General features: G+C 38.0%; 1 protein-coding gene across 3 annotated transcripts in view; it reads right to left on the bottom strand.

Moving 5' to 3' along the window:
• The window catches only part of MPP7 (MAGUK p55 scaffold protein 7), a 284,579-nt gene that overhangs the window by 68,386 nt on the left and 203,947 nt on the right, over window positions 1–12,246 (bottom strand). For all 3 annotated transcript variants that reach the window (XM_059183826.1, XM_059183828.1, XM_059183827.1), the window contains 3 exons: window positions 11,303–11,377; window positions 10,638–10,834; window positions 10,092–10,156 (listed from right to left, as the gene is read on the bottom strand). In XM_059183826.1, the coding sequence (XP_059039809.1) occupies window positions 10,092–10,156; window positions 10,638–10,834; window positions 11,303–11,377 (337 nt within the window). The remainder of the gene's footprint in view (window positions 1–10,091; window positions 10,157–10,637; window positions 10,835–11,302; window positions 11,378–12,246) is intronic.

Raw genomic sequence — 12,246 nt, 5'->3', positions numbered from 1 at the left:
AAATGACAGATGCTGGTGAGGGTGAAGAGAAAGGGGAACCCTTCTACAAGCTGGTGCAGCCACTCTGGAAAACAGTATAGAGGTTCCCTACAAAGTTGAAAATAGAGCAACCCTATGACCTAGCAACTGCACTACTAGGTATTTACCCCAATGATACAATGTAGTGATTCAAAAGGGCACGTGCACCTGAATGTTTACAGCAGCAATGTCCACAACAGCCAAACTATGGAAAGAACCCAGATGTCCATCAAGAGATGAATGGATAAAGATAAATGAGTTCTGGATGATTCCACACACACTGGAATATTATGCATCCATCAAAAAAAAAACACACACACACAAAATCTTGCCATTTGCAATGACTTGGATGTAACTAGAGGGCATTATGCTGAGTGAAACAAGTCAATTAGAGAAAGACATTAACATAAGATCTCACTGCTATGAGGAACTTGAGAAACAAGGCAGAGGATCATAGGGGAAGGGAGGGAAAAGTGAAATAAGACAAAACCAGAGAGGGAGACAAACCATAAGAGACTCTTCATCTCAGGAAACAAACTGAGGGTTGCTGGAGGGGAGGGCATGGGAAGGATGGGGTGGCTGGGGGCTGGACACTGGGGAGGGTATGTGCTATGATGAGCGCTGTGAATTGTGTAAGACGGATGAATCACCGACCTGTACCCCTGAAACAAATAATACATCCTGTGTGAATTAAAAATAAATAAATAAAATGCAAACAGTTTCAAAAAATAAAAACACAAAGTTTCTGAGGGTCTAAGGAGAGGTGTGTTAAGCGATACAGAGTATCAGGCACACTGTACTGTTCTGAAATGAGTAAAGAATTAATGGAAGTTTAACCTCTCCTTGACCATCCGATTATAATTTTTCTAGCCTAAAAACTAGAATGTTCTACATTTCTGCATGGGGTTTGTTTTGTAGAATACAACACAAAAGGTATACTTTATCTTTGACAGCATGCTGTCAAAGATAAAGTATAGGCTTCATACATGCACAGATGTGAATGTGAAACTTGGGAGGCCCCATTCTCTACCTGTAGATTTGGAGATAATTCCTGCTAATTTTCTGACACTCAGTTTCCTTTCTGTAAAGTGGGAAAAAAAAATCCCCACCAATCTTACAGGAGTAGAGATAATATATATTAACTACCAAATACTATATCTGGCCAATTTCTTCAATAACCAAGAGATATCATATACATAAATACTAATCTAAAAATAAGGAGGTTGAAGCGGTTCTCTCTCAACCTGTGTTTCTATGCTATGACCCAGCACTCGTACAGGCGGGGACATGGTCACGGCAAGGGTGGGGAAGGTCTGAAGTGGGAGGCAGCTGACGAGAATTCTGATGCATTTAACAGCTTCTAGATACCTTGGTTTGGGTTTGTAACATCCCTTGGCCACTCTGGGAATGTCTCCTGGTGAAACAGAACAGCATGGCAATCACAGGCTTCATTATATTTGGGGATGTTCAGTCAATGGTTACCCAAAGAGGCGCCATGTGATTAACCCATCATCAGGGAACAAAACCAAAAATGTTGGAAGAAGTTGTTTAGCTTTGGCTAATTAACAGCTAATCAGATAACTGAGAAAAGTGCAGACACGGTTAACTGAGTCAAATGACTTCGCCACAAACACTTTTCCTCTTCTACCCAAAAACAGATGAATGATTTACAAAAACAGAGCATCTGGGAAGCTTCTGGAACAACAACATGAAAGCACACTATGAATTCCTTTATGTTCAAGCCATGGAGCCTGTTTAACATAAAGGTTCATGCTACACACACACCCCCATCCCCACCAAACACGAGAGCATGCTAGTGCAAACACGCTCACTTAAGGTAAAACAACATCCTGGTTTTGGAGAAAGCAACAGAAAGAAAGAAATCCTCTTCCACGACCAGTTGCTCACCTATATACGTTCCACTGTGGTTACCAGCATATTCAGCATCTTCTGGATGGAGTATAAAAGCATACAGAACAAAAGCCAAGAAATAAAGCAGAACAGTTAGAAGCCCAGCCACAGATGCAAAAAATAAATTACTTAAAACAATTATGTAAAGCACAGCATAGAACAGCCCTCACAACGCCACTCTTAAACATAAAACGTTTTGTTTTACATTTAAGCTTCAAGTGATGTTTTAAGACATCATGCAATTTTGTGTTTCAGCCTCCTTCAGGGGTTCCTTGATGCAGTTCCAAGAAAATTGTAAAAGATCTGCCTGCACTGTTTATACTTTCCGTAGTTAAGAAAATTACAACACTTGATCCCCCAAAGTCAATTTATTTTTGTAAATCAGGCTCTTTGATAATATGTAAAATATAGCACTGACTTTAGATTAGACAAAGACGTTGAGATTAAGATACATCCTTGCTTTGGAGGGGAAGAAATTCTGTGTTGGGAAGGAATCAAGGCATACTAGTTCTCTTTTTGTTTGGTTTTTGAAAAAAATGAACGGACGAAAACATTTTAAAATAAACAATGTGTTATTAATTATTCCTTGGAGTTAAGTGAAAACTGGGTTATGCATATCTTAAAAATTTAATTGAAGTAGTGGGTACTTATTACTATAGATCCCTTATCTTCACATAAATATGTTTCTGGAACTATTAGCACAGCATGTGCTGAAATCAAATAGTTGAGAAGATTCCCCTGACATCTTTATGTTAAACAAAGAATGCCGATAGATCTGAATAACATTGAGACTACCGACAGAGACAAAACCAATGTATTATCAGATTACTTTCCTTATTTCTGCTATATGAAGCAAAAACAGTACAGTTCTCAAACAGAGTCCAACCATGCGTTTTGGTACTGTAACATCAAGATGGAAGCTTGGATATATAATAATCTTCTATAAACTACTTGCTATATTCAATTTAACCCACACATAGTTGTACTAAAATAAAATTAGTAGACTGGGGCAGGGAAACTTTTATACATGTACCTTTAATTTCCTCTGAGAAGCACAAAGAAAATGAGAAAGGAAATGATTAAATGTGCAGAAAATACAATTAAAAGGAGGAAGAAGATGCATCTGAGGGAGGAAAAAAAAAAATCTACCTACCACACTCAACTGTTTCCTCATCTTAGAAAAGCCAAAGGGGAAAAAGAAATGTATTTTAAATATTTCAAAATTATTAGTCAACAAACAGAATTCATGATAAACTACGTTTTAGACTGCACTGTAGTCCTGGTCTGAAAAGAATACGTACACTAAAGCAGTAAAAGCGCAAAGCCTTCATTCAGCTTATTAAATGCCCAAATGGGAAAAATAATAAGGAAAAAAAAATTTCCAAAGTAATACCTTCAATGGGGGATTATTTTCATAGGACATTTCTGTTTATAAACTAATCTGTTTAACACTTAGAATATATATTTAGAAACAACCCTTAAAATGCCCTTAAAATGTCTCAATATCCTGTAAATTTAACAGTATTATCAATTTATTACACATATGAAATGAGTCAGGAAGAGCCCCTTTACTTCATTCTGGCTACAGTATTAATAAGAGGTATTTTAAAGAATAATTCTAAAAATCACTAATTGCTACTAATAGGAAAGAAATTTAAGAGTTCCATGTGACTGAGGACACTCGCCTTCAGTTAAAGGTGGAAAAAGAATTGGCAATTCAATAGAAGCAAAGTCGAACCACAAGTCAAGGTAGAACACATTTTGCTATGAGACTTTGGAGAACAAATAGAGCTGATCGGGACAGTTTTCCGCTCACTCCTCTCTCCAAACTATAGAGTGGCAGTCAAAGAAAACACTTAGGAGAGTGTGTGCACCACCACTGTAGTTTTCTTTTTCAAATACCTATGGGTCCTCCAACTGGATTGGATCTATTTGAACATATTCTATTGATATTGAATAGAATACTGAAATAGAATATTGAACATATTCTATTCAAATAGGATCTATTTGAAATATTCGCAAAAATGACAAGCAAAATCGTTATTATTTGGGCTCGTATTGAGCATCACCCAAGCTGTGAATTTATTTACACTCATTACCTTCATAGCTTTGAAATGCTACGTCCATCTAAAACAAATTAGCAGAAAATGCACAATGAACTATGTGATACGGATTAGCCGAGCGAAGCAATCAGGCTTAGGAAAAATAATACGAGCAGAGTCTGCAATCGCAGACACCCCACCACAAAGCGGGTTATTAAACAGAAGGTGTATTTTCTGAAGGAACAACAGGATTGAATGAGTGTTGCACCCTGATTAAAGAACCAGTGTCAAGTCCAACAGATTTTATCATCTGATTAAAAAGCCATGTCTCTCACACACACGTGCATAAGAACAAAAATTAAAACACCAAGGTCAACCCACAATAAAAACAAACATCTCCATGTCACAAATAGTATGGCATGTTCCCTATTCTAATAATCTAATAAAAAGTGGTGAATATGCTGTGTACATTCTCAGAAGAGTGTTTCTTCCATGCTCTAAGTAGGAAGAGAAGCTCTTTTTTGTGCGATAACCCACATGCATATCTACCTCCAAGCCAGCAGCAAGCTTCATGGACAGCCGCAAGGAAAAGCAAAGAGCACTTTTCCTTACACTTAGCAAGTCTGAACAAAGAGGAAAACATAGAAAAGGTTGATTTCAGAGACATTTGGGACAACTGCACGATTCTGAACTATATTCTTAACGAAGGCACTGTTCTGTGTACACTAAATGCATAAACGCACTGAATTCTCGCACCGCTCCACGAAGCCAGTACTGTTCCCTCCGTGTCACAGATGGCAACCAGAGGGACAGAGAAACGAAGCACTCTGAAACAGGGGCCCACACGATCTGGCTTCAGAGTTTGCGTTTTTAAGTACCATGCTATACAATCAAGCCAAAATCACTCTTTAGTTACTCTAACTGTATGCTAGGAAATACAAGTTGGTGGGGGGGGGGGGGGGGGAGGAGTCAAAAAAGTTAATTTCAAGCTTCCTGTCTGCTCTCCATACCCTCCCAGCACACCAGCTTCTTGTCTCTTCCCCCACAGCCTGACCCTCCCCGGCCTAAAAGGAGTTCACTCTCCAATCTTCAAGCACTGACGAGCAAGACAGGAAAACTACAGAACCACAGAAGAGAAGCCAAGAAGGTCACAGAGAGTAATTGTGGCTGTCTTCAGAGAACGGAGTGGTGATGCTTCGGCAAGATGAGCCCCATGCAAGAGGGCAGGGGGAGATTCTCCATGCTGCTGGCTGCCAGCTCCTCTGAGCAGGGCAACGTCAGATACTCTGGACAGTTGGAGACATTGTGTCTTTATAGGTGTGTGATCGCATTTACAGGGTCAAAGCTGTGCTTTCTTCTGCCTCCCTCTACCCACATCAATCTTCCTAAAAGTCTGCCATAACCTGTGACCACAGAGTACACCCTTAATAGTTAATCAGCCCTTTCTTACCTGCATAGCATTGGGTTCCCAAGACAAAGGCAAGAGACAGTATGGCTTGGAACCCTTCAAATGGAAAAGCGAAAAGCTGTACCTTCTGAGAGTGTTCTAGAAAGAGTATCTTCAATTTATATAAGAAGAACACAGTCGACTGAGATGAAAAGTGAGCAATAATAATTAGGCCATCACCTCAACCATCTCCTGACATAAACAGTCAGACATACAGTTTACAGCCTAATTCATCTGCACCTCTGTCCACACAAACTCTGAACTTTGGCATTTTCCAAAGAATATCAGTAAATATTGGGGTCGGGGGGCTACTTTCAGTATTTTTTAAAACCCCCTATGTTTCTGTTAACACAAAACCCCACCAATATTAAGAAATATTTGACAGAGTTTTAGGCATACAAATTTAATATAAGAACATAAGCAACCTACTTGTTAATTTCTTAATTAACTTTATATATGAGCACACTAAATAATTACTGTTTAAGGGGCACCTGGGTGGCTCAGTGGGTGAAAGTCTCTGCTTTCAGCTCAGGTCATGATCCCAGGGTACTGGGATCGGGCTCTCTGCTCAGCAGGGAGCCTGCTTCCTCCTCTCTTTCCACCTGCCGGTCTGCCTACTTGTGATCTTTGTCTGTCAAATAAAAAAAAAATAAATCTTTAAAAAAAAAAATTACTGGTTAAGATGCCAGGAGAAAGGAGCTTACTCAGTTTGAATAGTTGTAACAGCCTAGAACATTGTATATATATTATTCTCAAATGCTTGGCCTTCCAAAACATTGACACCATGAAGAGTGAATTTGCTCATTCCGTGTTTAAACTGTACTGTTGGTAGATTGTGATCTTCAACCCACGAAATGCTTGTCTTTGAGTGGACTTGGTTATATGCTGCTTGAATGGACACCTCTGGCTCCAGTTAAATATTTTCTCTTGTACCCATACGACAGCAGTGACATTTGGTTAAAACAGATTCTAAGATACAGTATTTTGTATTTTTACCTTCAAATCTTTAAAAAAAAAATCATACCTTCAGGATTTTTTTTTAATTACAAAAATTCTGTAAGAACTGTTTTGTAAAAGAAAAATTTTTAATGGATATTATTCAATCAGCAGTATGAGATCTTTTAAGGTATTTATACTTCAATAACTAAAAAAAGAAACTAAGCACCATAAACAAAAATCATACCGGAATCTTCTCCTGTAACATACACTACTTGAATAAGAGGAGGTTTTTCTGCAAACCCTGTAAACTAGATTTAAAATGTTATATACTGTTGAAGTCTAAGTTACTAATGTTTGTATTATTAGGAAGACAAAAACTTATAAAGTTTAATTTCAACAGAAACGGAACAAAAGCATTTTAATTAATCAAAGAAAATCATATTTCTTTTTGAAGGCTAGGTAAGATCATATTGCTTTATATATGCAACTGAACTATAAAAAAATAAGCTTTTGGCAGAAAAATCACAGAGTACTTTCAGTAATATCGACACAAAAATTGCAAGCTGCCAAATGGCTGTCCTTAAAACTTCTATACGTTACTTAAGACAGGCTTTAAACTAATTTCCAAAACACTTAACCTGTGTCTTTCATGTAAAAATCTAAAAGTCGGTCATGTCAAAGAGAACTGATCAGACTTCTAGGCTGTTCTGTCTCTATTACTAAGGTAAATCCATTATGTGAGAGCCTCTCATCGGATGATGGAGAAAGGGAGGGAACACAGAATTCTATTACCAATTTCTTTGTTGGAGGAGGAAGTGGGGAAGAGTCCCCTCTACCAAGCTTCTAAGATTCATTTACGCTTTAGTTTTAAGAGTGCATATTTTTAAGGAATGTTTAATTACAAGAGGCAGATTATTTTGTTCGAGAAGCCTATTTTCTCAATCTGTATCAGATATGCCAAGATTCTTGAGGAGAGGAAATAACCAAGCATTAAGATGAATACCACAGTTTGGCGTAAAGATGCCAGTTTTAAAGCCTGAAGATGTCAGTTTTATGGCTCCTGTCTTTATCTACCATGGAGTCAGGATCTATAGCTCGATTCCACATAAATGCCTTCTCCAGTCCTTTCTGACTTTGATCTTGACATTGACTGAACCCTTAAATTTCCAGAGCTTTTCCTCCATGCGAACTTGAGTTATGATGATATACCGTGAGTCAAATAAAGAGTAAGACCACAGTAATGCAGGCAATTATTCTCTGAAAGAAGTTAACTGGCTAATATGATACATATTATTATCTGATTGAAGTCATTATTCTAAATTCACCGTTTAACACAATCTCATAGGTTTTAAGCGCACTTGTACAATTTAGTGCCAAAAATTATCAATATGACTATTTTATAATAAATTTATAAAACACCAGCATGACAGAATTATTTCTCTTTTAAAATATTTACATTAAATTAGAAACGTTTCTTAAAACCTAGTTTATGAATTATTATTCAAAGTCATATAAATAAAAGATTTTATGTTAACTTTCTGTTTTTCTTCATAATGTTATTCTGTAGTTTAGCAAAGGACAAGATGGATGTCCTATCCTAAAAATCTTCTAGGTACCAAATGTTGAAGTCCAGAAAGTGTTGGGTTAGATGGCCTTTATAGTTTACAAGGGTAGTTATGTAAAGAATCACTATCAGATACACAGATTACAGAACAAAGTGAACAAAGTGCTTTTAAATGACCTTAAAAATATTCAGAACCAGTATAATAATTTTTGCAAAACTTTGGAGTTCAGGGATTTAGGAGAAAACATTAAAAAAAAAAAACTTCAAATGGAACTCTGATTATTTGACAATAAAAGTACTAACTTTCTATTTAAGCTTCATAGACACAGACTGTCTCTCTGAATAAGGCCACATTTACTACACACTAGTGATCTGGATAATGTTGACCCGATTTGTTTTTATTTAAAAATAGAGAACATCCCTATATGAGAACCACCAATACACGAATGTCCATGAATTAAGTCTAATTAAAAAAAAAAAATAGAAAAGAAGGAAAGGAAGGAAGTGTGGATGGGAATCAGTAAACATTCCTAAATCGTCTTCAAGAGGCAGCAGAAACAAAACAAAACAAAAAAACAAACAGAAAACAAAAAACCCTAAAACATCCAGATAAGGACATGTTAGTAATTTTGGAATATTTTTCAGAGTCAAATATTAAAGACTATCACATAAAAACTCCTCATATTACCAGACAAACATTGCCCATTATAATTAAAAGCCCACAAACACTCCTTCTGACATTCACACACATTTATACTGCAACTAGTTTTAGGAGAGCTGTTAGAAAGACAATATACACATTTTATGTAGGTTTTTTTTTTTTTAAGAAACACATTTATAAAAACAAGTAAATGAAAATTCACAATTCTACCAACTGGACATCTCTAAGTGGCCTAAGACTCAAACAAATTGGGAGTAGGATTCAGATTCGAATAGAATCACACTGATTTCCTTCTCGTGTGACACACATTGTAACCCCCAGGCACCAAATGTGTAAAGAAGCCTGCAGGACCCCAATTTAGAAATCCCTCCAAGGGCCAGGGAGGTGGCCGCCGTGGAGGCTCTGCCAGCAAAAACTCATCGCACTTAGGAACGATGCAACCTCTGGTTAAACTGTGCACTTTCCGATGTCACAATCCATGCGGCATTCTATGACAAGGGGGTTTTCCTTCGGCCCAGACTCAACGGAGCAAGAACAAGCAGGCTTTTGAATCAGTGCTCCACCTGAAGTATCCGCTTGCTAGTGAGATTTATACTATACTCGACCGTAGTTTGGCTCTCTTAAACTGTAATTGCTGCGCGATACGCGTCGACAAACTGACAGAAATAACAGGAGATGTGAAAAATGCGACAATACTAAAACCAGATGTTGGGGTAAGATTCCAGCACCATTTTACTTGTGCGTTCGTCTTTTAATGGACAATCTCTGTACTGAAAACAAAAGGCTTTTTTTTTTTTTTTAACTCTTAAAAATACCTAGAACCATGAAATGTTTAGGGAGATGGAGGAGGAAATTTATGGGATGGGGACTTGACAGGGCTGAGGGGGCGGGGCGTAGAGGGGAAGCTGAGACAACAGGAGTGTGAAGGAGGAAAAGAAGGCAGCCCGACCCGCACTATCTTTCTCTCAGTAACCCTTCCTCTTCCTTTTCCTGCACTTGTTTTGTTTTAATCCTTTCTTGTAACAACTCCAAACAGGCGCGTTGAAGGTCAGAGTTACTCTGATTTCTGGACAAGCAAGGAGCTAAGAACAAGAACAACTCTTCTCAGGCCCAACTGCCTTTGTGCCCAGGAAAGTAGCAGATTTCCTTCCCCTGATTTTACCAAGAAGTGTCTTACCCGAACCTTCTAGGTTTGGAGGAATAAAAGCGTTGCATTTGAGGTTACATTTATAAGAACACCCACGTTCAGAAGTCAAGAAGGGTAGCCTTGCTAGTTAGCTGCTTAAAGTGTGAGTCATGGGTTTATTACAAACAACCACAAACACCCCCTTTCTTCAAAAGATTCACTTAAATATTCTACTGCGCGTTTCTTATTTGGTTGCCGTGAAATGATGATCCGAAAGCCATCACAAGGCACCACGAGCTCTCGTCCTCCCACAAACACCTGCTTTAATAGTCAAAAATAAACAGCGAGATTTAGTTACTCTGCATTTTTATGAACAAACTTACATGATTTCCTGTTGGAAACTTTCAAGGGCTGAACTAGTATTTCTGGTCGTCTCAGAGCCAATCTCCTGGGGGAAAAAGAAGGTCAATGCCTATCAATTTTCAGTACAGATCCAAGATTAATATAACACCAAAATATTAAAAGTCCCAAGGGAGGGGGAAACAGGAAGCCAGGGGGTAAAAATGAACACAATGCAATCTCTTCAAATTAAAAAATAAATCCCCTCCTTTTCAAATTTTTATAAGTCATCCCCACTCCAAAATCACTCTTCTTTCCCCACCATCTTTCACATCAATAGAGTTTCAGACATTAATGTGCTATTTTTCCAGTTGCTTCATCACAAAAACCGAATATGACCGGGTCCTGTCGTATTATTTTTGGTCACTATTCATCCTTAGTTAGACAAAACAGAAATCCAAACCTGAGGGATAAAGGATTCTAAAGCAAGGTTTTAGTGCTCCTTTTATCACAACTCTCTTCCACTGCTATTTTGCAGAGAACAAAAGGTCATTTGAAGAGATACCACTATTCGTGCGCCAGCAGCTCACCTTTCCTGGAAATGCTTTGAGGGAATCAAGCCTGCCCTGGGATTGGCATCATCCGCGTGCTTTGCCTGCCACCACGTTGCATCATCCTGGCTCATAATCTGAAGAATATCTCCCTTTTTGAAAGAAAGCCCAGCTTCCTTACATGGAATTGCTTTATCCTCATTAGGGTCATAGTCAAAGAGGGCTTTGATAAACATCTGGAAGAGAGTTTCATTTAAAAGGAATAAATATTAAAAAAATAAATAAATAAATGGGAAAGGGCCAAGATTCTTCTTTGATTTAAGGATACTTTTTTTTTTTTAAAGAAAAAAGAATAATTTTTATTTTATTTTTTAAAAAAGATTTTATTTATTTATTTATGAGAGAGAGAGAGAGCATGAGAGCATCAAGGTGGAGGAGGGAAGGCAGAGGGAGAAGCAGGCTCCCCGCTGAGCAGAGAGCCCGTTGTGGGATACGATCCCAGGACTCTGGGATCAAGACCCGAGCGGAAGACAGATGCTTAACCGACTGAGCCAAACAGGTGTCCCCCCCCCAAAAAAAATGACTTTTTTCTCAAAAAGAGAATATGAAAATGAATTCACTGTGACAAAGAGGATGGGAAAACATTAGCACCCGCCACCGCCAAAGAAACAAAAACAAAAAAGGATTTTTTAAGGAATGATTACCTTGCCTTCTTTAGATGGAGTCTCCTCTTTGATGCTGGGTATAATCTTAAAGGTAATTGCTCCCTGAGACTGAGCCTGGTAACAGAGGAAAGACTTATCAGAGAACTTCTAGAGCCCAGGAGAAGGAAAGCAAAATAGATAGAAAAGGGAATGATGCTGAAAATTTATAAGCTTGAGGTTTCTACTCTTAGATAAACCAAACTGAGAAAACTATTTTTGTAGAAATTCCTGCAATATGAGAAAGCACTTGAGCTCAAGTAAGTTAAAAAACACGAAATGCTAAATGCACTTGACCTTCAGTGCACTTTCAAAATGTATCCGCATCCATGCTAAGCTACTTCAAAACAGAAGCACAGAATCTGCAGACTGCCTGATACAGACAATATTAAGGATGATGTGCAAAGTTCAGATGATACATTTTAGTAGTGGCATCCATGTTTTTAGGAACAAAATACCTGTACTGTCAGCAATGCAGTTGTATGATTCACTATATAATACACACACACACACACACACACACACTCACACACACACACAATTAGCTGCAATGCTCAGCAGAAAAAAATAACGAGCATTCACTGCTATTATACTCTGGTTAGTGAGTAAAATGCCAAATGTAATAGGTTAATTAAAAGACAAAAAGATTAACTATTAATTTAATTAAAGCAAGCAACAACAATACAGGCCATTCTTTTGCGACCGTCTCAGACCACAGCAGATGTCCCTTTCATACCCTCTCATGTCTTTCTCGGTTTCTTTTTAGCATTTCTCCTAACCGTACGAAGTAATCATTTATATGGTTATTTCTTAGTATCTGTTATCCCTGCTAAATTCTAAGCTCCACGAAAGCACTAAGTATCTGGCACATACTGGAGAGGAAGGAAGGAAAAAAGAAAAGAGGAAGATGCCATCAGGCAGAGGAGAGGAAGGAAACAGGAAGGAGA

The sequence above is a fragment of the Mustela lutreola genome, chromosome 8 (assembly GCF_030435805.1).
Source record: "Mustela lutreola isolate mMusLut2 chromosome 8, mMusLut2.pri, whole genome shotgun sequence".
Lineage (NCBI taxonomy): Eukaryota > Metazoa > Chordata > Mammalia > Carnivora > Mustelidae > Mustela > Mustela lutreola.
Note: the sequence above shows the minus strand (reverse complement) of the source record. Positions and strands in the feature narration are given on the sequence as shown.